Here is a 27588-nt window from a genome sequence, read left to right on the forward strand (position 1 = left end):
AAGGAAAGAATTAACAGATACAGAAAGTAAAGTTTAGCATAAATTAGTATTTATCTACAAACTATCCATATTATAGTCAAAGCTATTATCATCTAGTAACCATCTAATAGACAGTTGTTTAAACCAATAACCTATACAATGGAAGATAAACTGATTATTAATTTTTAGGTTAATCTTCTTACTTGAAACTATTGTAAAATATTATAAGATTAAACTATCCTATAGTAGGATAGTAGGATATAATAGGATATCCAAGCAGAATGAGAAAAAAAGTCTTTACCTCATGATTATAATCCAGGATTCCTTTTAAAATTTTCTTTAGATTGCTTATCTGTTTGAAGAGAGAGAAAACAACTGGGTAAAAGGCAAATACAGATCAAAATATAGTTCAACAAAAACTTTCTAAATCAATGAATCAAATTAGTTAATCATAAAGTAAAAATAGAAAATAAAATTCAACAGATGTTTGAATTACCATCATCATCAAAAAAGGACCTTTATGGCCTAATTTATTTCATCTAAGATATTTATGTAACAAGTTAACCTTCCAGTAATGTTAAATTTTTAATGTCATGACCACTGACAAAATGTGGAGGGTAACTAAATAAGGCTTAACAGTAAGATTATTCAGATTTTCTGCATCTACAGAAAAAAATGCTTAATGAAGACTTGAGTTCAGTGCTGTTTTCCCCAAGGAAGTGGAGCTGCATCTTATAGAGAGGTTAAGTTCTAAAGCTAAAAGCATTAAGCAAAAATTAGAGTAAAAATTATCCTTGCAAGTCTCTTAAAGTAACTTACAACACATGTCTCCAAATTCCTCCACTGTCAGAAAAGATTGCTCTTTCTTCAGCTGAGCACCAAAGTAAATATTTAAGAGCCATAATATTAAAAAAAAAACAAAACCCCAAACTATCATATCATGAAATGCTAGTGTAACAGTCTGCATAGCAACATACTTGTACTCCAAGAAGCTACCTAGAAACAGACAGCTGGAGGGACCAACATACTGATGTCTCCCAATACTCACTCACCCCAGAGAATGGGTTCACTGGCAGTATGGTATCCATGTAAATGACAGGCAGAATCACTGGCACTATTTATTATAAGCTATTATTTTTTTAAGACCCAATTCATATGGTTGCATTTGTGTGAAGTTAAATGTGCACAGAATATGATTCTGTTGATTATCTACCTAGCTGTTCCTAGTCAGTTAGTAGTTGAAGAGGTCCTAGGACAGAAGTCAGTAGAATCTGTGGCCATCAAATAAAAGAGGCTGAATCACAGCAGTGCAATCCAAGGTTAATCAAAGACATATTTATTTTTAAGAAAAAAAATAAACTGAAAAGTTGATTTTAAAAAAAGTCATAACTAATGTTACACTTGTAGAAAAACCTGGAGATATGGAAAAAATATATAATATACTTTATTTCCTTTATTCTAGTAGGTTCATTTGTTCACATTTGAACATTTTAAATTAGAATGCCTTAAAATTCAAAGTGTTCTTCTAAAATGGTAATTTTCCAGTATTTTCTTATGATTAATAACACTAGCAACTAATATGACATATGCCATAAACTATCTTAGGTACTTTACATACATTAACTAACTTATTTCTATGAGGTGAGTCCTATTACAGTTCCTGTTTTACATACAGGGAAACTGAGGCACAGAAAGGTAAAAAGACTTCCCCACATATAGTAAATGGCAAAGTTGTGATAGGGACACAGGCACTTGCTCTAGAATCCATGTCCTCAGTCACTGTGATTTACCAACGTGCACTATATCTTGGTGAGCAGTTACACATCACCTCCAGTCTTCAATTCTAGATGACTTCGCTATGGAGTGCCTAAGCTTCTAAAGCTCATTGGACACATCTGATGAAAAATCAACAAATATCACACACACACAAGTAAAAGATTAATTTACAGATAGAAAAATAAAAAGATAATACCTTTAGCCTCCAATTATCTCCCACTTCCGTTTTGATCCTGTTTAACCAATTTTCATCAAAATATGCAGGATCTCTACAAATAAGAAAAAGCTAGCATATTAAGATCATGTAGCTATTAAGCTAAAAAAAAAAAAAGAAGAAGAAAGAAAACCAAGAAAATTGAAAGCTATCCCACATCAACACTTAACTGAAACATAAAAATGAATTTGCCAAATTATCAGCCACTGAATAACTGAGTACATGAGACCAGATATCATTACAGATTATTCTAAAATCAATTTGTTATCAGCTCATTAAAATACATACACGTTTTATCAGAAAACAAAAGATGAAAAATAATAACATATTTTAAAAACTAATTACAGAGAGACACACTAACTTGGAATTAACATACCAACTTATAGATACCATACTAATATCTGGAAATTTTAAATAGACAAAAGAAATATATTATGAAGTAAACTTTTCAATTAATATTTCAAGGACATCCATCATTTAATACTTCAAATGTCACCAATACTGTTTCTTAAGTGTCAATTTTTAAAAATATATACTGAGAACCTATTTTCTCAAATATAATACTGGACATTAGACAAAGTTGGACACAGTTTCTGTATGCAAAAGGCTTAAAATCTAACATAACATTGGTGCGGACAAACTGAAACAAGGATAGAGCCTGAATATACTTATGGTTATTTTTCTTAGGAAAATCTCCTAAAAATCTATAAACACTAGAAAGGAAAAAAAAAGGGAAAAACAACAACAACAACTTTTTAGCCCAGCATGATCCTCATTTCAAAGGTTCTGAAATTAATGCTCTAAGAAATTATTTGTTCAACACCACAGAATGTCTATGTTCTCACTCACTGTTGCCCAATACTCATGTCTGACACAGAGCAGGTTCTCTATAAATATTTGTAGACTGAGATACATTTGGAATAAATGAAATGCATGTTTATTTAAAAAGCTTCCAATCTACTACTTGGGCAGAATATAGCAGGAATAGCCATGTACAACCTTCTTATATTTGGTGTGACTTTTCCTAGTAATAAACGTTCACTCACTAAGCAGAAATCTAGCCATAACTCTGTTTGGATAAGTAGTTACAATTTCAGCAATGTTTTCTAAGTTTCTTAATTGATGCTTTCAGGCTAGGATAAAACATAAAAGTAATTTTCTCCAAAATCTCAGTAGATTGTAGTTCTGTACAGATATGGAAATGACAACTGATAATCTTACTGGGAGTGTTTTTCATGAGTAAGAAACTAAAGATAGCCTACTATGTCCCAACTCTTGTGAAAGAAGGAAGGGAGGGAGGGAGGAAGGGATGGAGGGTTACAAAGTCATTTCCTTAGATTTTTCCAGTAACATCATATTTGGCTGTAACTTATGTACCAGTCATACCTTAAGCTAAAGGATAAATCCATTCATTTTAATCCTTAATATAATTTCAGAAATATAATGTCTGCCTACAGTCAACTGCCTTCAAAGAAAACAAAAACGAGATAAATTTTATTTCTACTGCTAAAACTATTTAAGCTCTGTAATGTTCTTATTGGACTCACCCAAATTTAGATTGGGTCCAAAACACTGTATTTGGATTCCATTCCTTAATATGGCATTTCTACTAGCAAACCTTAGTATTTTAATAGATATTTTGCTTCTTAGGCCTATTTTCTAATAATCTTTTAATTACATAAAAAAATATTTTGGTCTCCTGCTATTAAATATTTACTGGAAAGTTAGCTATACCCAAGGGAAATGGAAACATATGTCTACACAAAGATTCATACACTGATGTTCATAGCAGCTTTATTTGTAATAGGCCAAAATGAAAATTACCCAGATGTTCATCAGCAGATGAATACATGAGTAGGTTATGCAATAGGCATACAATGTAGTATGCACAAACTGTGAATACAGGCAGAAACAGGAACATATCCCAAAATAACTGTGCTGCATGGAAGAAGCTACATCCCTTCCCTCAAAAAAAAAAAAAAAAGAATCGCCCTGGCTGGTGTGGCTCAGTGGATTGAGCGCTGGCCTGCGAACCGAAAGGTCACGAATTTGATTCCCAATCAAGGCACATGCCCTGGTTGCAAGGTTAGGTCCCCAGCTGGGGGCATGGGAGAGGCAACCAGTCAATGTTTCTCTCACACATAGATGTTTCTCACCCTCTCTTTCTCTTTCCCTTCCCCGCTCTCTAAAAATAAATAAATAAAATCTAAAATAATATATATACTGTCCATTGATATGTATTTCTAGAAAATGCAAATGAATCTATAGTGACAGAAAGCAAATCAGTGGTTGCCTGGAGATGGGAAAGGGGCGGGAGGAAGGAGGGAGTGAAAAGACTCTTTGAAGTGACCTGTATGCTCATTATCTTGACTGTGGTGAAATGTATCAAATCCTATACTTTAAAAATGTGCAATTTATTGTAGGTCAATTTCATCTCAATAAAGCCATGAAAAAAATAGAGAGTGGGAAGTGCTAAAGAAATGAGCTATTAAGCCACAAAAACACAGGGAAGAGCCTTAAATGTAATGTTGCCAAGTAAAAAATATGCTGACAAAAAATTCTCAATGTCCTAAATTAAATTACAGCAGGCCAGAGGGTAGAAGGGAAAGAAAAAAGCGGTTCATCAGTTAACAAATGCAGTGCAAAATCAAGAAAAGACTGCTCACACTTAGTGTATGTTGGAATTATTAAATTAACTTCTAGGAGGCTATTTCTTTTTTTTTTTTTTTAAGTTTAATCTTTCTTGTATTCTTTTTTCCCGTGACCATTTAGTCGCCTTACATCCCCTTCTCCCCAGCAACCACCACCAGGTGGCTATTTCTAAAAAGGGAGACTAGCCAAATGCTGTTGAACTCCAGGAACCTCAACTTCTTGTTTTACACATGAGCTTTATGGACTCTGCTGAACTGGCCCTGCTTCAGCTTCTCCCATTCCCCTTGTCTACAGCTAATGTAAATTCTTTCAGAAGAGCTTACATCTTTCTCCCCCACTAGATGTATAAAAATGCTCGCAAAACTCTGGGTTGAGGGATATGCTGTCTTTTCCATCTCGCCATGCCACTGGTGGTTTAGACACCATGCCCCAAGACTGGCCTTCCTTTTTGCTGGCAATGGCCTAATAAACCCTTTCTTTTAAAAAGATATCATCTCACACCTGTCAGAATGGCTATTATCAGTAAATCAACAAAAAACAAGTGCTGGCGAGGATGTAGAGAAAGGGGAACCTTTGCGCATTGTTGGCGGGAATGCAGATTGGTGCAGCCACTGTGGAAAGTAGTATGGAGTTACCTCAAAAAATTAAAAATGGAACTGCCATATGACCCAGTGATTCCAATTCTGGGAATTTATCCAAAGAGACCCAAAACAGTAATTGAAAAGAATATATGCACTCCTATGTTCATTGCAGCATTATTTACAATAGCCATGATTCAGAAGCAGCCCAAGTGTCCATCAGTAGATGAATGGATAAAACAGCTATGGGACATTTACACAATGGACTACTACTTGGCCATAAAAGCAAGAAAATTTTACCATTTGTGACAGCATGGATGGACCTGCAGAACATTATGCTCAGTGAAATAAGCGAGGCAGAGAACAAGTACTGTATGTTATCACTCATGTGGAATTGGATGAACAAATGAACCAATAAGCACAACAGAGACAGAATCAGATAGGGAGCAGGCTGACAGCACCCCCCCTGCGGGGGTGGGGGGTAGGCAGTGCGATGAAGGGATCAAGCCAAAAAGAAAAAAGAACTCACAGACGCTGACAATAATGTGGTAACTGTGGGGGCGGGGTGGTGGTGGAGGCGGAAGAGGGTACAGGGGGGATAAAAATAGTGAAGAAAAAAATACAATACAAACACATAAATAATAAAATAAAGACTTTCAGCTGTGGAAGTTAAAATGTTTAACACAAGCCAACCTGAAAAAGGCTATATATACTGTATGAGTCAAACTACAAAGCCTTCTGGAAAAGGCAAAGCCATGGAGACAGTAAAATGGTCAGTGATGTAGTGATTGGCAAGGAGTTGGGGACGGAGCGATGACTAGATGGAACGAAGGCGATTTTTGGCAAAGTAAACTAATCTGTAATGCACTATAATGAATGCATGTCATTATATGTTTGCCAAAACCCACAAAATGTAAAACACAGAATGAACTCTAAATTAGGGACTTCTGTGATATGATGTGTCATGTGAGTTCATCAGTTGTAACACAGGTATCACTCAGTTGGGGATGCTCATAGTGGGGCGCGCTGATAGGGGGGCGCGCTGATAGTGGGACATGCTCTGTGTGTGGTGCGGCAGGAGGTATGTCGAAACTTGTTAAAATTTTCGCTCAATTTTAAAAAATTTTTTTTACTGTAGTAAAATTTATCATTTAAACCACTTTTAAGTTCAGAGGCATTAAGTACATTCACATGGCTGTGCAACCATCACCACCATCTACCTCCAGAACCTTCTCATCCAAACTCTTCCACTGAATTTTGCTGTCAAACTAAAACTGCTCTAAAAAAACCAAAGCCTATTAAATGAAAAAGAAAAAGAGTCTGCATATATGCAGAGCGACAAGACAGCAACAACAGAATTTGGGAAGCTGGAAAGCAGATGAACAGAAAATGACTTTAAAAACTAGAGAAAAAAATAAGTTATACTAACAATAACCTTACTTAGATCCATTCATATTTGATAAAATTTCTACTAAAATTACAAAAATACATAGTTTTTCACTTATCAACTGGAAAAATGAAAAGATTTGTTATTTCCAGTAAAACTCTCTTCTCGGCACCCTACTTTACTGACTGACTTTCCTCATACCTCCCTGGTCCTTCTGCGAGATGCTGTTTTAACCAACAATCAAATGTTAAAGGTCTTCAAGGCTCAGGCTACGCATTTTTTCTTCGTACCCTATACTCTTCCTTGAGTGACTTAATCCACACTCACGGCTTCAATGAAAAAATACGCAAATTGATTATCTCAAGTTTTGGACGGCTCTTCTGGATTCTAGGCCCGTAAAGTCAACTGCTAACTTTGCATTTTCCTTTAACGTCTCAAAACCACTAATTGTCAATGTTCCCCAAACTAAACTCATGATACATGCAGCACTGTCCCTATCAGATCCCCTTTCAGCGTCCGCACATCGGTGGTTTGCACCCCTTCTGTGTATTTGCTTAAGCTGGAAACTTAAAAGTCAATTTTGACTTTTTACTACCTTTTACTAACTACCCCATATCAATCATTAAAATTTCACGTTTGAGTCCATCCACTTATCTTGATCTCCTTTGCCACCTCCTAGTCCAAGGTACCATCATTTCCTTTCCGAGTTATTACAAATTTCTTTCTAATCGATCATCTGTCATTATTATGGTCTTTTCCAATGTATTTTATACCTGTAGCCAGACCAGAATATTTTCAAAATATAAATCTGAATGTTAACCCCTCCCCTAAAATAAAAAACCCTCAATTGCTTCTCTTGGCCCTTGGAATAAAGACACAAGTCCTACCTGGTCTGGCTCTACCTGCCTTTCGATCCTCATTGTGCCCCATACTGCGGCTCTCTGCTCTAGCCATTCGGACCCTCTTTCTTTCTATGGTAGTGTTCACCATATACCATCCACGTTTAGGGCCTCTACCGATGCTCTCCCCTTTGCTATGAAACCTATTTCCAAGCATCTTCAGATTCGTCTTTATTTACTCAGGTAAAATGTTCATGACTTCCTTGCCTAAGTTAAATATGCCTCTTAACTTTCATAACACTATTATTTCTCCTCTGCAGAACCTGTTGTAGTAGCAATTTTGTTTTCATGGTTATTTAACATCTGTTTTTTTCCAGGTTATAAACTCCCTGAAGGCCTCTAGAGTTGTTGCTTATCCTTACCTCACCAGAGCTTGACCCAAGCAGCCATTCAATAAACATCAAACTGACAAAAGAGGAACTGAACTTCCGGTCAAGTTGAATATATTACACAATTACTTAAAATAGATGATATGCAACAGTATGAGTGAATCTCACAGACATTATATTGAGTGAATGAATTCAGAAGTAAAAGGGTATACACTGTATGATTCAATTTGTAAGATATTCAAGAACAGGAAAAACTAATGATGTAGAAATCACGATCATCTTTGGGGCAAGGGACTTTGATTAGGGAGGGGTGTGAAGTGAATCTCGGTGCTAGAAATGTTACATATTTCAATCTGGGTGGTGGTTACATGGATGCATATATACATATACATACAACGTATGCAGATATATAAACACATAGTCATCACTTTTTAAGTATGCTTTTCTATATGTATTATATTTCTATATGTACTAAAAAAGAAAATAAATAAAAATTTAAAAATATTTAAAAAAACAAAAAAGGGAAAAAGGAAGGCATTTTTTGGGAAAAAGTTAAAAATCTAGGTATTGATGAGAAATATGCCCACAAAACTTTAGTAAATTAAAGTAACCATTTTGTAGTGCATAATGGTTTCTTTTGATTTTCATTTACCATTGATGGTAAATCAATACAGTCTTTCTTCTGGTTTCTGCAAGTGAGAGAAATCCTACCCAAACTAACATAAGCAACAAATTCATTTACTGACACACACCAGGTAGGGTCACTTAGCTATGTCCACACGCCCACAAATAATTTTTATTCCGGACTTCAGTGAAACTCTCTAGACTACTCAAAGGCTAAAAGTTATTAGGGCACCACTCAGCGATGACCATAAAAATCACAAGATGGCTTTTGTCAGGTTTCAAATGAGCCTTCCTGAGCTCTATCAGAAACTCTGTGTGCCTGTATACCTGGGAAGATGTGCCAAGTATGTTACAGAAGAAAGCGATAGCAAGCTATGGTTTTTAAGCATGGGTCCCCAATGCTAAAGGTACACAGATTTTCTGAAATGCAGACATTTGAGCTGCTTCTCAGATGGGCAACTGTATCTGGCTTACTGTAACGTGAGCAACAGCAAGAATTCATTTAATGATCACACTGATTCTCAGTAGAACCTCAGGAAATCTTAGCTAGTCATATGCAAATCTTCTAATACAGTCAGGTTGACCTGAGCTCAGAGTTTCAGAAGAGAAAAGTATCTCCCAAATTGCATCAAACCCAATGAATTCTTAAATTCACAGGTAACCCTATATTTGAAAAAATTCCCAGGTCAAAAAGTTGAAGATAGCCACATAACTATTATGTTTTCAAAGTACTTAGAAGGAAAAACATCAGGTGTATTTTATACACCCCAAATAAATGTTTCACTCTCTTAGTCATTCAGTAAACATGAGCACCCATGATGCATATTAAACCATAAGAAATTGCTGCCGTGATTGGTATAGCTCAGTGGGTTGAGCGTTGTCCCGCAAACCGAAAGGTCGCCAGTTCAATTCCTGGTCAGGGCACATGCCTGGGCTACAGGCCGGGACTCTGGTTACGGGGTGCAAGAGACAACTGATAGATGTTTTTCTCTCACACATCAATGTTTCTCTCCCTCTTTTTCTCTTGCCCTCTCTCTAAAAAAAGAAAATAAATAAATAAAAATTTAAAAATATTAACAAAATAGAAATTGCTAATATTTGACCATTTTTTTATCTACAAAAAAAGGTCATTTTCATATGGTTCAACCAAACACCAGGCATTGCCCTAGGTGCCAAGATACTACAGTAAAAAAAACAAAAATACCACACCCAAAAAAAACCCCCAAAACAACCCTGCCTCTATGTGGAGCTTATAAGTGTATGTGTGTGTGGCAGGGGGGATGTGGGGGGCGGGGCAGCAGCAAATAAACAAGCAAGCAAGAATATGGTATATAAGATAGTGTTAACCAACTTTGCAGAAGAATACAAATGGTTAAAAGAAATACAGAGCACAGGGGGATGGTTGTCAATTATTTTATATGGGTGGTTAGAGAAAAACTCACTGCTACATTCCAGCATTATCACTAGGAGTAAGCCTCCTAGGTTCTTCTGCAATGGCAAAATCTGGATACTAACATGAAAGTTTCTGCCAAGTTTATGCTAAAAAAAATAAGAATAAATAATTCTGCTAAAACCATTGGCGTATTATAACTATTACAGCCCTAGTTAAACTTGCAGCCAGTCAATCTGTACCTAAACAAGTACATGCTATCAAAATTATCACTCCTGCTTACCGTTCTTATATTATGCGCAACATACATCTCATCTAAGCACTTTATTTTTTGCCCATGTTTTAATCTAATCAAATATCCATGTATACGTACATACAAAAAAACAAAGCAATTTATTCTTACATTTTTTGAAGAACCTGGGCCATCACAACCCCATTCGTTAAATCTTCCACGGTCTGGCATGGTGCATCCACATTAAATGTCTGGATCTGAAGGGAAAAAAGATTCCATGGTTAAATACAGATGATTTCTTAGGCTTCTTTTTGTGAGTACCACCTCTTGGGAGTTATAATAAGTTTTAAAAGGCAGAAGAGTTGGACATATTTTTCCTTATGGGAAATTTCCTGCAGGTTATTATAATTTTTTCCCTTTGGCAAAAGAGAAATTGTAAAAGACACCGGGTGACTTTCCAGCATCGATTCTACTCACGGATGATACATCTAAGATACTTATGGTACCTTCATCCCATCTACCAATGACTGATTCAGGGATGCATAGGGCTAAGACAATTTGTGCTGAAGAGATGCAAGAGAATACTTACTTGAACTTCTGGGAAAGGAGAGCCAATCACCTCTTGAAGTGAATAAAATGCTGCCTCAATTGCCACGAGCAGTCACTTGATAACAATGAAGGGAATCCACCTTAAGATGAGGCCAGTGCAGTGGAATGCAGAGAACAGGTAGGCATAGAAAAACTAAGTTCTGGAGGCCAAAACTGAGCCACTAAATTTAAAAACCTTGAAGCTTCCTGTTATGTGAGCTAAATCTCTTGTTTAAGCCTGGCCAGCTTGAGGTTTCTTTTATTTAAAGCCAAAAACATCTATACAAATGTAGAAGTCACACTACAGTTAGGTCAGATTATTTAACTCGCTTTGATTTTAAATGTTTTCTGAATTAGAACTAACTTTGTACTGGTCAATATGATGTGGCCGAAAAACAGAAATTATTTTCATGAGTAAGATAACACAGCTGAGCCAGCAATGATTATGCCCAGCGGTGCAACCAGGACTTAGAAGGAAATAAATCACTGAGGACAGACAGATGCAGGCCATGCTCTCACAGAGTTTACAGGTTAGTAAAATGAAAGAGTATTACAGGAAACGTAAACAGCAAGCACAAAGATTAGAAGTGAGAGTGGAATACAATCCAGGAATGAAAAGCAGCTTGGTGTGGATTGGGGGGTAGGGGGGCAGAAACTGGAGGAAGAGATGTAACATCAAAAAGAGTAAAACAGTGAAAGACAGGCTTAAAGAGAAAGCATTATTGTGTAAAACATCATAAGCGATGTTAGAACTTTATCCTAAGAGCAGGGGAGTGAGCAGGCGAGTGAGGCCATGCAATCTACATTGTACAGGTGTGGGCAAAAGTAGGTTTACAGTTGCGAGTATGCAAAACACAGTTTATTCTTGTACTATTATTTACTAATTATTGTATTATTTTTCCATGTGAACTGCAAACCTACTTTTGCCCACCCCTGTATAAAGACCACACTGATTTTGCTGAGAATCAGTATCATCATTAAATGAATTTTTGCTGTTGCTCACCTTGCAGTGACCTTGGAAATACTGGGGCTAACACTCAGGTGACCATCTGTCTTAACACACATTTTTACTGATTGGATTATACAGCTACAAGATATTTCATGATAGCAGAGCAATAAAATTGAAAGATAACTATACCTAACTCTATTAAGGCATAACATTCTACCTAAAGGGTCATAAGCTCTTTTTTCATTCCAAGAAGCCATTTTAACCCCACCCAATCTCCACATCACCCTTCCCGACAAAAGCATAGAAAGAACAGGAGATCACCTGGAATTAGTATTCCTAGAGCAGTGGTTCTCAACCAGAGGCAATTTTACTCCTTATGAGACATTTTTGGGTGTAACAACTAGATGGGCGCTAATGGTATCAAGTAGATATAAGCCAAGGATGCTACTACTAAATGTCCTATAATGCACAAGGCAGGGCGTACAACAAGGAATTATCTGGCCCAAAATGTCAATAATGCTAAAGTTAACAAACCCTTCAGTAGGGCAGTGGTTTTCAAAGTATGGTGTCCCCAGGCCACAAACAATAGCATCACCTAGGAACTTGTTAGAAATGCAGAATGTCAGGCCCTAGGCCAGACCTACTGAATTACAAACTCTGGACATAGGGCCTAGCATTCAGTATTTTAACGAGTCCTCCAATGATGTTGATCAATACTAAAGCATAAGAGCCCCTTCTTAGTTCTAAATTTAATGCAATCAAAACACAGAGGTAAAACTACTTGACCAAAGTCACCCACAATATAAAATAAAAATCACAATTTCAACTGAGGTGGTCTAATTTCAGAACCTATACTATTAACTACCACGTTATACTGACCCTCTATTAAAAAAATAACTTAAAGCTTTACAAAAAAATATGCACTTTAACTTTTGTATATCTGATTTCCTTATTTGTCCATTAGAGGACAAAAATTGTTAACAGAATGGACTTAGGCAAAGCACAGAGAATGGAAGGGGGAAGATATCATCATTAAAATTATACCCTCCCTAATTTTACACACTAGTGTGCATTTTATAGGCTGCTAAATAAGTAGTATGAAAATTATAAGGATATGTTAACGTGACTGGATTTCCCAGAAGAAATGTATTGAAGCCTATGTCTCGATCATTCTTTTTCCACTCAATTTCTTGCCATAAACTGGTAACCTCCCAGATTTTTTCTGATTTTTCAGTCTCTATAACCTAGAGAAGAGCAATGTTTTCATGTACAATTCAAGAATCAAGAATCAAGAATCAAGAAATCAGGCGGACAGGTGTAATAGGCAGGGCAGATCTTTCTAACAGGTAAGAATCCATTTTTGACTCACAGGGTGGGGAGAGGAGGTAGAGTGGAAATTTTCAAGCACATCCGGCTGAACTTGCTTGAAGCATAAACTTTGATTTGGAATTTAAGCTTGAGATGTTTTCCATTGGTAGGGTGATACTTTTTTTTCTTTTTTGTAGTCCAAAGGACAGTTTATTTAAAACAAAGGTGACAGGTGTCAGAAGAAGGGATACTTGTCTTTCCATAAGTATTCCTCTTTCAACAAAAACTCGAAACATTTAGTTCTTGGGCTAGAAGCTCTCTGATACAAGAGCAATTTATTTAGCATTTAGGGCAAAGAGATGTTTCACAGAAATGAATTCTGCATAGATAACTAACAGTCATTCCTTTAAGTGCTGAGCTTTTATTATTTTTACTATTTCTAGTGGAAGGATTTCTAAAATGTACTATATAGTATATACCTCTTACCTCAAACTAAATGCTATATAGTTAAAGTTTTATTTGAGATTCAGGATCATAATGGAGGCTCTTGAAGTTATCTAAGGCTCTCAGCTTGATGACTGAATTACCCAGACTAAACTTTGATTTCTTGCATCTTCTGACAGCTCTCTGTCTTTTGCTGAATACTGCGGTTACCCTCTAATCTGCTACGTGCAAAAAAAACATGCAGCTGAATTGGCTATAAGTTTATGTAAAATAAACTATTCTAAGTGTGAGACTTATCTTTAGAGAATACTGTATACATTTTCCCCTTCCATTTAATTTTAGAATTCTGTTCAGCATTAATCTGTCCTCCAGACATCAGGGGAGCTATGAGACTGAATGTACATTTTTGGCTACCGCAAATGTTTTCCACATAAACACTTATTTTGCTTTTTATAATGAAAACTAAGAGAACAAACATAGCATTTAAACTCAACTTTGTTTTGAAACTTTTCAATGTATAATGTTTTAAAGTGTTTCCAAATCTTCAAATTGTACATCTTCGTGTGAATTCTGTTCTCCGGTTTTGTCCATGATAATTCATAACCTTATCTTCTCCAGAAATTGTCCTTGATGAGCCTTCCAGTGGCATTTCAAAAAGGCTTTTCTACAATGCCATATTCCTTGACCTCTCTCAACAGCTGACAACCTGGATTACCTGTTTTGACATTTTACCAGATTCTAAATAGATGCTCTGGTATTGTGTACTTCTGTCAGTAGCCCTTCAAAGTTCCCTGTGTTCTTCCTCTATTATTTTTATTTGCGTTTCTCACTCAAATAACTGCACTACTATCTTTTAGCAGATGGCTTTGAAACAGCTTTGTTTCCAGGCCTCCCCTTTCTAGACTTTAAACAATGTAGCCCTACTTCCAATTCAATTAGCTTCCGCATCTTTGCCCTCTTGCTGCTTTTTCTAGCATGGAGGGAGGCTCTACTTTGTACAGACTAAAAAACGCACATCTTAAGATCCCTAATCTTCTGTTTACAACCTCTGCCAAACCTATTCCTTCCACAGTATCAAAGAATGTGGTAATTCTTTCCTTTATCTCTCTTCTCCTAGTCAAACCTTGGCCACATTGTGCAGCTTATCAGTTTTTCTCTCCTCTAAAATACAGCAGTGAAACCCATCTCCCAGTCTGAAGCTGGAACTCATTACAGCTGTTAAGTTGTATGGTAATATTATTGTAAACAATCTGAAATCCCCAGAATGGCATAATATAAAAGTTAATGAATATTATCAAGCTCTGCCATTGTATGTATTGTTTTTGGAAGACATACTTTGATTCATGACAGAAGCCAAATCACGAAAATCTCACACTATTTTCATTATGTTTGTTACAACTAACCTAAGGTGGTAATGCTTCTCTAACCTTTCCACCAAAGTGCCCCCACACAGGACAACGACGTCTATACTCCAGGGATCGGAACTTGTATCAAGGCACTGTTAAAAGAATTTCTTTTGACATTTGTGTTTTACCTTTAACATTAATCCAAATGAAGTAGTCACGTCCATAAATATACTAGCGTTTTGTTCTAGCAATGATATTTAACATTTTTAGAAATGAATAAAAAGAATGCTCCCGAAAGAAGCACTAGGTTTATCCGTGGCCCTGAAGACCTCTACACACACGCGCACACACCAGGAACTGACACCGCAGTGTGAGAAACACACAATCATGGGTTTTTATGTCCAGCTCTTGAAGAGGCTGCTAAAGGCACGAATGCTGGCATCAAAATCGAACACATATTTACTTTAAAACGTCAGGATTTTAATAAGCGTTTAGTAATTTCACATTAGAATCCCACAACGTTGCCTCTGAAATGTCGAGTTCCACTGCTGATCCCAAATACCTTCTAGATTTGTTTTTATCTTTACTACCTTTAATAAGCACCTCCACACCGCTTGCTTTCTAATCGCTCAAAAGCATCTAGCATTTTAAATAGTGTTTCTGGGTGCCTTATTGTTTTTTTCCTACCCTCCCTTAAAAGTACTTCTTTTTCTAGTGGGGCGGCTCAGCCCTCAAGGGGCTGTGCTCTATCATCCGAGAACGACACAACAAAGGCAAGGAGCGTCGTAACCGGGGGTCCCGAGTGCCTCTATCGGCTGCCCCGAAGGCAGAGGGAAGCAACGCTTCGGTGTCCCTGGGAGCGAGAGAGTGAAGCACCAGCGCCTCATCAGTTGCAAACAACCGTAATTACAGTGTCGCTTGCACCCCACCATTAGCCTCAACCGGGCCAACACCTCTCAAGCCCGGCAAGTCTCCCTCAGACCCTGGGCCGAACCTCCCGCGCCCGGCAGCTCCCAGCCGACCCCCGCCCGGCCGCTGGTGTAGACGCGGCCCGCACCGGCGTCCCCCGGCTCCGCCCGCCCCAGGCCCCGGATGTGACGGCAGCGCTGTCCGGGGGCTCGCCCCCAGCGACAAGCACTGGGGGGGTATCCCGGAAAGGCAGTCTGGGGGAGGGGGGTCTTCCCCGGACCCGCCGGTCAACACGTACCCAAGTGAGAAGGCTCTCGCACAGCTCCACCCGTTCCGCCGACTCCACGTTGAACATCTTCCCCTGTTGGGGCTTGGCAGCGCCTCCCCTCCTCGCCAGAAACCGCTGCCGCTCGGGCTGGGACCGCGTCGGAGGGTCCGGGGAGCCGATCTGGCCTCTGGCCCACCTTGTCGTCGGGCCCGAGCCGCCGACTCCGGTCCGGGGCTGGCAGCGGCTCCCGCACCGTCACTCCTGGTGCCCCTCCTTCCTTTCACTCAGGACGCGCGTCCGCTGCGCTCGCCTCCGGCCACGCCCGCAGCCCCACGTCCCCGCCCCTAGCCCTGGCCAGAGCCGCGGCCGATGGGCCACTGCGCGCAGTCGCGCTCCGGCCGGCCCGCCTCCCCGCCGCCGCAGCCGCCGCCGCGCGCTCCCCGTCGCCAGGACCCTGCGTGTCCCGGCGCGCGCGCGCGCCGGGCCCTGGCGGCCACGGCAGGTCCTCCACGCGCGTCCTCACGGAAGCGCAGCTATGCGCGTGCGCCTAGGCTCGCACTCCAAAGTAGAAAGGAGACAGCTAGTGGTTGGCCGGGAGGGGAGACGGGGCAGTCCCCGGAAATAATCTCTACCCTCAATCACCCGGAATTGGCGAGGTATCCTCTGCGGTGGAGAGGTACGCGCCCCTTTCCCACCCCTCGGGGCTGCGGGGCCGCGGCCGGCCACACCCACCGGGTCCGGGTCTGCGGAGTTGCCGGCACGGCCCGGCGCGGGCGGCACTACCCGGGGGTCTTGGCGCACTCGCGGCTCTTCCGGGCTGGAGAGTCGCTCCCTCGGACTCCCAGGCTCCGCCTTCCTTCAGAAATCCCGGGCACAGCTCCACAGACTCACGGTCCTGTCCAAAATCCCCCGGAGACGGTGGAAGGGCCCAAGTGGCGGTCGTCTCAGGGGTTTTAGGTGGGCTTGGCCGGCGGTGACAGTAGCCCGCCGCTAACCTTCTTGGGTCTCGTGGACCCTCGACCCTCTGAAAACTTTGGTTACGTAAAGTGGGGAGAGGGTGTACCCCAGTTCACCTATCCATGAGGACCTGACACTTTCTAGGGCCTGTTTCAGTGTCCTGCTGCTAAGTGCTGGCCTTCATCCTTAAGGGCTAGGTGGATTATCCGCGAGCTCCCACCTTTGTAGAGGTGTGAATCTCTGCAGTATTACCGATAAGTTTTTATGCGATATGACATGCGAAAATTTGCGTGTCATAAACAACGCACATGTTTAAACAGCGTACATGTTTAAAGAATAAGATAAAACACCCAGACAAAAGCAAAGAACATTGATGGCACGGCGGGAGTTTCACCCGCACCTTGTATTTTCTTTTGAGCACGATTTCCTCCCTGGACTGACCAACTTTCTTGCTTTTCCTTATAGATTTTAGCACCTAGGTATGCATGCCTAAACAATATAGTTTTACTTGCCTGTTTTGAACTTTTATGAGTGAGATCATATTCTGTTATTTTGTGGCTTTGAATTAATGGTGAATTTGTGTATACCTATAGGTAATTTTTATTGCTGTCTAGTATCCCATTGTATACTGTTGATGGGCATTTTGTTGTTCCAGTTTGGGGGTACCAAGGACAATGCTGTAAGCGTTTTTAAACCTCGATACTGGTGCAAATGTGTAAGAGTTTTTTAAGAATATGTGCCTTAGAGTTTTAAGAATATGTGCCTAAGACTATGTGTAAGAGTTTTTTAAGAATATGTGCCTTAGAGTTCCAAGAGAGGAGAATTGTTAGTTCATAAGGTATGCATAACTTTTACTTGGTAATGCCAACTTGAGGTGCAGCATATTTAACTTCTCAGGACGCATCTTTATTTTGGTTTGCAATTCCTGGAGCCCCGCTTATTTTAATTAAAAGTAGGTTTTGTTAGTGAGCATTTAGAACAATCAGGATGGTACTGACTTTTTAATGATGCCTAACAGCGTTACCAGTTCCTATGATGATTTCTCATTTTGTGAATGTAAAAAAATCTTACTTGAAGTCTTCTCAATGGTTCTTTTAAGTCTTCTTCCATACATTAAGAGTAGAGAAACCTTTAGAAATGATAAATACATATCTCACCTGCCTTTGTTTCCTTTGGTGCCTTGTGGATCTTTGTCAAACCAGAGTTTCTGCATTCCGTGGCAGGTTGTTTCTGTAGGAGGTAGAATCCCTTGCACTTTTAAGTGAGCTATTACCCTTGTTAGGCATGCAAGGTCAGTGGGTGAGCCTGACTGCCCTGTAACTTGTTGTTGGATGTGGAGGAGAACAAGATGTTAGCCAGCCTTTTCTGGAAGGACTGTGGTGTAGTCAGCCCCTGAACTCCAGCTGCTCAAGTTTTCAAGGCTTTGACGCAATTGACTTTTAATCCTCCTTTCTCATGCCAGGCTGCTCATCCCAATGCATTTGTGCATGACATTGCAGTGTTCTTGAGGTTTCATTGTGTAGCTCCAGTTATCTTCCATGAAGGAAATTATTTTAAAAGCTTTCTGGACATGAGTAATTGTTGCAGAAGCCATGTGGCCATCACGTTCCTACATGAGCTTGGGTACAAAGACAATGAGTTTGTCCTTTGACGTTATGGAATTTACTATATATGCCTTATTTTCATGTGTGTGTGTTTCCTGAAAACTTTGGAAAAGACCAAAGAGAGGTGAGTGGAACTTAGCTGTCTCCTCACTCTAGTTAATTGGAGGCCAGTTCTCATCTATAGCCATCTATCAAATTCAAGCAAATGTGGTGGTGCCCTGCATGACACAGTTCCCAAGTTTATCGTGTCTTCCCAGATAATACATACTTAGAGCTTCGCTTAAAGACAGTTTGAGATGCTACATAGTGCAGCTATGGGGAGAATATGCTTAAGTTTCATCATGGTTCTGATGATTCCTTGATAATTGTTAAGAACTAATCAAAATATTATAGCTTCCATTTACTGAGAGCCTACATGATATGCCAAACAATTATGCTAAATGTTTTTTCTTCATTATTCTCTGAACTCCATAAAACAAGGCTATTTTTTGGCCTAAAAGCTACAGTTTGATATGGTTCAAATATTACATATTTTACTTATAAAGAAGCTGAGACCCATACTTTACATAACTACGCAGTTGTCTGACTCCAAAGCTTATGCTTCTTCGATATATTAGGATAGTCCTAGCGAGGACTTAGACAGCTAAGCAATAACAAAGCCAAAGCTAGAATGCAGCTCTGCTTCTATCAATTCTATTAATTATTCATCAATTATCCATCCAGTTTCGAATATGTGCAGTGTTTTGTTTCTTTAAATCTCAGTTAAAAAAAGTATTAGTAACACATTTTCATATTTGACAAGATCAGATGAAATAGATACTATATTTTATAAATTTAATAACCTTGTTTCTGGGTTTGAAGTAAGCTGCATTTATGGGTCCCTACAACATGTAATATTCTCTGTGCACTGCTCAAGGAAATAAGGTATAGTCAATGCCTCCCAGTGCTCTTTATATAGCATCATGAAGATGATGCTGTACAAGTGGTAGGTAAGAGTGAGACTGGGACAGATTTTTTTTTTAAGATTTTATTTATATTTAGAGAGAGAGGAGAAGAGGGAGAAAGAAGTATCATTGTGCGGTTGACTTTCTCTCACACCCGCTACCGGGGACCTGGCCTGCAATCCAGGCATGTGCCCTGGCTGGTAATCGACCTGGCAACCCTTTAGTTTGCAGGCCGGCACTCAATCCACTGAGCCACACCAGCCAGGGCTGGAGACAGGATTTTAAATCTGAGTATTGAAGCCTAATTTTTATCTTTCAAGGGAGGAAGCAGGCACTGGCTTTTCTTTTTATTGTTAAAGTAGTATGTACTTGAATTCAAACTATAAAACTGACCTGGGAAAGGTGATGATCTGGCTTTTCCAGGTGTGCTCCTGATCTGTAGCCACTTGAACCCTTGGTATTTATATTTCCTGATTTCTTTTTCTATTCCAAAAAACTCTGTATCAGATCAATGTAGTGATGGAAGTAACTGGAACCATTAAAGCCACCACCAAGTAGGCCAGTCATCATTAGTAGTTCTCCATGTGAAGTCCCTAGGTTTAACTAGCATTTCCACATGGCAGGAAAATGCAAACTGACCTCTCTGTTCCTCTCAGCAGTCTCCCCTCCTACCCTTTCTCAGCCCAAGCACCTTCTTTGGGAACTTCTGCTATAAAATAGCAAATAATATTATATGGCTTTGCAATAGTTAACATATCATGGATCTGTGAGCTCTTGAAGTATTTCATGAAGCAATATCTTAAGGGTGTAGTTACATAGAAGTAAAATGAATATATATAGTATTAGTACAGTAAAATTTAGTCACATTATCACTGATTTTACCTGGAAGGACATAGAAACAAACGTAGTTTGTTTTGGGGTTTTTTTTTTTTTTTTTACATTTTGGCAGCCAAAGGAAGGCAAAGGAAATTACTCATCACCTTCTTCCCTGAAAACCTGAGCCATACCAGATATAATCCTTTTTTTTTTTTAAAGCACAAAGTAGTAAACTTCCTAAAATGTATAGTATAAGAGAAAATCCTCACAACTCTGTGAAATAATTAGATTCAGTAATTAGAGGCTGGGAATCTCAACACAAGGAATAACATTTTAGATATCTTTGAGCAGATGCAAGTGGTTCTTACTGCCATTAGGACTTTTGACACAGTTATAGCATCTGTAATTTAAAAAGAGGAAACCTGATAAAATAAAAATCTAAGTTGACCTCATGGCCCACCCCCAGATCATATGAGACTCTTCAGTTTCAGTTGGCAGTTCATTTGACTGTTCTTTTGAATAAAAATGCTGAAGTTAAGGCTCTTTGCTCTGTTTCCTGGTGTGAGCTTTCATTATGGATATTTGAAACCTGTCATTAGAAAGTTCTTCATATATCAGGCCATTACTATGTGTGAAGCTGATGAAAGGCTCCTTTGATCTGTTTGTTTGCTTTAGAAAATTAAAAGGTAATTTTCTCACAAGCAGCCAGTTCAGATTCTTCTTAAGGTCTTAGACTTTCACACTCAAAGATTCCTCTTAACAGACACTCTCCTGATTAATGATATTGTAAGTTATATAAATACAGAATTTTAATTATGAATAGCCATATATATTTAATTGAATATTTGTTTCCTTTATTTCCATTTAGGTGTCTTATAAGTCTCTGAACTTTACTATTTTGCCATCTGAAAAACATCTGAATTACCTGTGGTATTTGGACTCCAATGTGGTTGGGCTATCTCCTCTCATACTTATAGAATTGGGTGTTAACATTTCTCTTTTGTTTCTTCTATGGGAAGGAGAGTTTTATATCCTCCCTTTTCTCTTCATAAGGAAATGCAGCCTGAGAGTGATTCCCTATTCCAGACAGTTCAAAGAATTCTGAACCATAAGCTGAGGTTAGTCCCAGGTGAGGCTAATAGTTTTTGAAGCACCTGAATTTTCATTAATTCAAGTAGTCTTAGATTGGATATAAATGTCCAGTAGCCTCATTGTCTTTTATTTTTCTAATGCTTTTCCAATTACTAACACTATAAGTAAGGTAAGTCACTCTTATTTAAACATATATTATTAGGTCCTACTTTGTACAGGGCACTAACTAGGTAATATAGGAATATGTACAGAAAAAAACAGTATTTCCTTCCTTATCCATACGTGATAAGTTCTGTGATGTACATTTATTGCTTTGAGGGAGAAAAGAGATCTGATCTATTTGGAAAACATATGTGGTATTCAAGACTAAGAAGAGAGCAGTTGGGCGTGAGTAATGTCTTTTTTTTTCTTAAATTAAAAGAGCTGCCCTGGCTGGTGTGGCTCAGTGGATTGAGTGCCAGCCTGTGAACCAAAGGGTCACCCAGTGGATTCCCTGTCAGGGCACATGCCTGGGTTGCAGGCCAGGGGTGTATGAGAGGCAACCTATTGATGTTTCTCTCGCTCATCAATGCTTCTCTCTCTCTCCTTTTCCCTCCCTTCTCTCTCTGAAAATAAATAAATAAAATCTTCAAAAAATAAGTCAAAAAAGGGAGCTAAGCTTGAAGGAAAAAGGGTAAAAAATGTAAATGGATGCTACATTATAGTAATTGTCTTTCTTAAAGGACATAGAATCATGGGCTCTCCAAAATAATGTCTGGCAAATTTTAAAGAACTCATTAATGGGGCAGACGACACTGGAATTGTGCTTAATTTTTTTCTAGTTCCTGCTTTAAGTGGGTCATAAATGTATTAGAAGTCAATTATATTTTCATTAATGTATTTTCTTTACAATGTGTCATTTGTAACTTTCATCTTGTTTCTTTACTTTTTAGACCTGGAATGGCCAAATATCAGGGTGAAGTTCAAAGTTTGAAACTGGATGATGATTCAGTTATAGAAGGAGTAAGTGACCAAGTACTTGTGGCAGTTGTGGTCAGTTTCGCTTTGATTGCTACCCTGGTATATGCACTTTTCAGGTGAGACTAAAGGACAAAAGAATTGAAATAATATATATTTCCAAGGGTCTCTGACTTTCTGACTGCTTCTATTAATGTTCGATACTTAATATGAAAAGCAAGTACTAGATCTCAATGATTATATATATTTATTAAGGTATTTTATTTTCCACTAGGCCTGAAGTGCTACCATACATTTCTCCTGACATCATGTCTTATCTAATAAAATTTAAATTTATTATCCATATTTTGAATAAAATATTAATATATCTATAGGAGTATCACAATTTGAAAATGTAATTTTCATAATCGAATCCATCGATTTATAGATGATATAATAAGTACAACATATTTTAAGTGTTTAAATGTACAAACTAAGGCCAAAAAAACCCTGTACAGTATAGAGGTAATTTAGATTAGAATTAAAATTGCGGTTATAGAATCAGAAACTGGTCTGCCAGAAGAGTTTTTAAAACATGCAGTACCGGACTATTTAGTAAAGGGTACCTGACCTCTTTTCCCTTAAACTGTCAAATTAAAAAAAAAAAAATTAAAACAGCCAAATAACAATAGCCATCCAGTGTGAATGAATCAACATTATACCTTTTTCTTTTTGTCAAATCGGCAAAAAATATATCAGAATTTTGGTAACTAGTTTATGTGTGCCATGAGGTGAAGAGGGTTGAAAATTGCTGCTATAAACCAATGCACAGAAACTAGGTAATCACTAGAAATTTAAGTATTAACATATGGAGATTAATATATAGCATTGAAAACATAAATGAGCAGAAGAATATAAAATAGAAAAAGAGTAATTCCAAAAATTTAAGATCAGTGAATTTTCTGTAAAAATGATAGAAAGGATTATTAAACAGAATGTGAACTCTTAGAGAAAAAATGGTGATTTACTCTTTTATGTTGGCATGGTTATTTTCTCATTAGGGTAATATTTTGATTTCAGTAGAGTATTTTACATAGTACCTGGTGATACACTGGTTCACATAATGGGGAAAATGATAGTCGGATGATAGCAGATTTAATTCTTAACTGGTTGACAGGTTTCTCCCAGGATTACTGACTAATGTTTTAATGTAAATCATTAAATGAGGACACTGAATTATTTCAGCGCTCTGTCTTTAAGCCTGTTTTACTCATTTCTATAAGCACCTTGGTTGAGGAGTCAAAAGAAACATTTGTATTAAATTGTCAGTTAGGAAGGACAACTAATGTACTGGTGCAATAGACTCAAGACTTAAAAATGGGCCATTTCGTACATCTTTGGTCAACTGGTTTTTGATAACGGTGCCAAGACTTCTCACTGGGGAAAGATTTCAACAAATGATGTTGGGACAGCTGGATAGCCAAGGGGAAAGAGTGAAGTTGGGTTCATACCACAGTGTGGGCAAAAATTAACTCAAAATTGGCCAAAGATCTAAATGTAAGAGCTAAAACTTCTAAGAAACACAGGAGTATGTCATCAGAATTCTTAGATATGACACCAAAAGCATTATCAACAAAAGAAAAAATAGATAAATTGGACAATCAAAATTAACAACTATCATGCTTCAAAGAACATCATCAAGAAAGTGAAAAGACAACCTGCAGAATGGGAGAAAATATATCAAATATATATCTGATAAGGCCTTTGTAGCTGAATATATAAAAAGCTCAAAACTCAATAATAAAAAAAGACAAATAATCCAATTAATTAATAAGCAAAGGATCAGAATAGACATTCTTCCAGAGAAGATATGCAAGTGGCTGATTAGCACAGGAACAGATGATTGATATCATTAATCATAAGGGAAACGCAGGTCAAAACCGTGGTGAGATACAACCTCCTACCCACTAGCATGGCTAGACTCAAACAGTCAGATAGTAACAATTGTTGTCGAGGATGTGGAGAAATTGGAACCCTCATACATTGCTGGTGGGAATGTGAAAATGGTGCAACCACTTTGGAAAACCGTGAGTCCCTCAAATGATTAAACAGTGTAACTGTATGGCCTAACAATTTCCCTCCTAGGTATACATACTGATGGGAAATGAAAACATGTTTCTATATAAAAGCTGGTACAGGAGAGTTCATAGTAGTATTTACGGTTCATAATGTCCAAAAGGTACAAACAGCCTAAATATCCAACAGATGAATGGATAAACAAAACGTGGTATGTCCATACAATGGAATATTAGTCAGCTATTTTTTATATTTAGCTTCTTGACAGTATCCTTTGATGCACGGAAGTTTTAATTTTGATGGGAAACAACCGAAAGACCTTCCAGTCACGTGGTTTACATCTGTATGCTGAAAAGTAATGACTATCGTTTTCCAATGAAAAAGGAATGACTTTCCATTGTCAGAGAATAGAGAAATGCCATTTAGCAAGGTCTTTACTGGTATTAAATGAGATGGTTCCTCTGCTGTTCCTTGATTGATTGTTTTCACCATAGAGTAGCTTTGTTTAAGAGGTCATTTATTCAGTCACAAGAATGTAATATTTTCAAATAAATAATCCACCAAAAATAAGATGTTTAAACCTTATTTTTCAAGGTTCAAGTAGTTCTCTTACATTTATGTTGAACTTCTGATAAGATATTTGACTTTAAATTGTTTTTATGTCCTCTCTGAACTGATGGTTATATTTGATCAGCTTTCTTTTATAAAATTTGAATTTTTTACTAAAAATTGAATAATCATAGGATAGATTTCTTTAATTTTCCCTATCTCATTAGGATATTAATTTAGAATTCTTATTGCTGTTGGATATTGGTTCACTCAGAGAGTAAAATCTCCTCTATAGAGTAACATTGGGATCGTGTGGACCTAAAAAATTGCTGTTAAAGAGGTTTCAGTTTAGAAAAACTTTTATGATCAAGTGAAATTAAGCCATGATACACAAGTAAATCTTCACCCCCACCCTACCATCCTAACTACCACTTATAATTTTCAATATTCACATGTCTTATCCCATCCTATTACATCAGTCACTATCTTCTTGCCTTTAATTTTCCATTTTATTTATTAATGTTAAGATATTAATGGTATATTAGCTTTTGGCATTTCTCCATTAAATAATTTTAGTTTTTGTTTTTCTCTGTCCCCCATTCTCATAGGTAAAAAGTTGGGACAGTACCTAATTAAATATGGAAAGTGTTCAAATGCATAATAATATATAGAATTATATAGCTGCGTATTTTGAAGGAATTATACAAAAGTATTAAATATGTTAATAGTTATTTTATTTTTTGTAAGTATGCAATTACATTAAATCCCCAAAGTACTAGGTCTCTGGATTTCATCATTTGCCAGTTAAACCTGAAATGAGCCAATAGTCAGTGATTTCAGAATAGCCCAGAGTATCCAGTTCTGGAATTGGAGTAAAGTTTTATGCCATCATTTACATTTATTTAGTTACCAGTAGTTCTAGGTAACATATTTTTTAGGTCAAAAATTAGACTCATCAAGAAAACGGATTCATCTGACAGTATTTTATATTCAAAGTTTATTATATTTTATTCAACAGAAATGCACATCAAAACATCCACCCAGAAAACCAAGAACTAATAAGGGTACTTCGAGAACAACTTCAAACAGAACAGGTACTGTTTATGTAAATGTGCATTTATATAAGGAATAGATGTTATTACTCCCCTTGTATATGAAATTGTGGTGAAATATTAATAAACTACTTTGTGGAAACATGGCTTCTTTCCTACTTTAAATTACCTTAAATAATTCTATCAATTGTTTATTTTCAGATTAGGCAAATGACTAGTCTTAATCTATTCAGGTATTTTCATACTTTTTTAAAAACTTGCTTTTAAAGACAGTTTTTCTGTTATTGTGAGGAAATAATCACTGTCTAATTGGCTTGTGTGAAATGTCGTGGAAAAGCTATTCTAACATATATATCCCAAGGACCTATAAAAGGTAGCTTTTTTTTTCTTTTCTTTTTCTTCAATGGTCAAAGTTAAGATAACTGGTTAAGCAAAAAAGAAGGCTTTTCTTATCTGCCTCTTCTTTGCTTTTAACCAGATGGACTCTGTAAGAACCAGAAATGTAATACATTTTATGAAGGCTAGGTTAAGTAGGATATTGTACACGTTCATGCCAAGCTAGCTCACATCAAGAAACAAAATTTAAAAACAGATTTTCTAACCACCAATCAAACTTTAATGCCAAAGAAAGTTTACCCATATCACTTATCTGTTTACCAAATATTTATTGTAAATCTACCGTATACCGGACGGTGTTCTAGGAATTGGGAATGCAATTGTGAACTAAGCAAACAAGAATTCCTACATCATAGAACTTAAATTCATTGATGCAAAAATAGTTTAAGCGTGTTAGCAGTACTCTGTTCCAGACTGGTTGTTATCAATAATTCATGCTGGGACAGCGTTTAATACTTTACAAAATGATTTCACATACTCTTCTTATTTAATCTTCAAACATAATAAGTAAGGCAACTATTATTATCCTCATCTAACGTATTAGTTCACTATGACTTGTGTAAATTCACCCTGGGATTACATGACTAGATCTAGATATACAGAAGTCTCAGACTGAGGGGGATCTTCCAGTTCTGTACCACAGTCCCATTCATCTACCTCATGCCCTCCTCACACCTGGCATATAGCTCTAGTTAGGATACAGCTAGTTAGCCTATACTGTGCTGTCCTGTATAGTAGCCACACATAGTTATTTAGTTTTAAATTAACTAAGATTTAAAATTAAGTACTTTAGTCACATTATCCATATTTCAGGTGTTCAGTAGTCAAGTGGCTACCATATTGGACAACACAGACAGAAAATTCCCATAATTGCATAAAGTTCTGTTGGACAGCACCGGTAATTTGTTTTTCATCGGTTAATTTCCAAAGAATAATAATGGATAGAAAAAGTAGAGAGGGGAACATTAAGTGAAGTATGTTTTTCTTTTTTGTACCATTGAAAAATGACATAAAATACTGTAACATCAAGGTGTGACCTTGGCTTATAGAATAGTCTGGTGTTGTAGAACTGTTTTAGGATACAGGGGATTTATGGTTCATTAATTTGTGGTGACCAAAATCTTTAAATTACTTTATAATAGTTCATATTTAGTGAATTTGATACTTTTTACTTTGATAATTTTTTGTTTTTGTTTTTTAAATTTTTATTTATTGATGTTTAAAGAGAGAGAGGAAGGAAGAGAGAAAGAGAGAAATATCTAATTGTTGTTCCATTTGTTTATACATTCATTGG

At 37.5% G+C, this 27588-nt stretch overlaps 2 protein-coding genes across 6 annotated transcripts in view; one reads left to right on the forward strand and one right to left on the reverse strand.

Annotated features, from left to right (window-relative positions):
- HOOK3 (hook microtubule tethering protein 3) overlaps positions 1-16186 on the reverse strand; it is an 87301-nt gene extending 71115 nt beyond the window's left edge. For both annotated transcript variants that reach the window (XM_054565936.1, XM_054565935.1), the window contains exons 1-4: positions 15903-16186; positions 10232-10317; positions 1952-2024; positions 281-331 (exon numbers count right to left, since the gene is read on the reverse strand). In XM_054565936.1, the coding sequence (XP_054421911.1) occupies positions 281-331; positions 1952-2024; positions 10232-10317; positions 15903-15959 (267 nt within the window). In that variant the 5' untranslated portion in view covers positions 15960-16186. The remainder of the gene's footprint in view (positions 1-280; positions 332-1951; positions 2025-10231; positions 10318-15902) is intronic.
- A 105-nt stretch (positions 16187-16291) lies between these two features.
- Positions 16292-27588, forward strand: part of RNF170 (ring finger protein 170) — a 28243-nt gene continuing 16946 nt past the window's right edge. Inside the window, exons 1-4 of one of the 4 annotated variants that reach the window (XM_054565937.1) lie at positions 16292-16548; positions 21247-21311; positions 22218-22361; positions 25865-25940. In XM_054565937.1, coding sequence (XP_054421912.1) covers positions 21250-21311; positions 22218-22361; positions 25865-25940 — 282 coding nt within the window. In that variant the 5' untranslated portion in view covers positions 16292-16548; positions 21247-21249. Of the gene's footprint in view, positions 16549-18456; positions 18558-21246; positions 21323-22217; positions 22362-25864; positions 25941-27588 lie in introns of those variants that run through there. The other 3 variants (XM_054565940.1, XM_054565939.1, XM_054565941.1) reach the window with 3 other exon arrangements.

Source organism: Pteronotus mesoamericanus, unplaced genomic scaffold, assembly GCF_021234165.1.
Source record: "Pteronotus mesoamericanus isolate MK-2021 breed Mesoamerican mustached bat unplaced genomic scaffold, CSHL_Meso_final contig_169, whole genome shotgun sequence".
Taxonomy (NCBI): domain Eukaryota; kingdom Metazoa; phylum Chordata; class Mammalia; order Chiroptera; family Mormoopidae; genus Pteronotus; species Pteronotus mesoamericanus.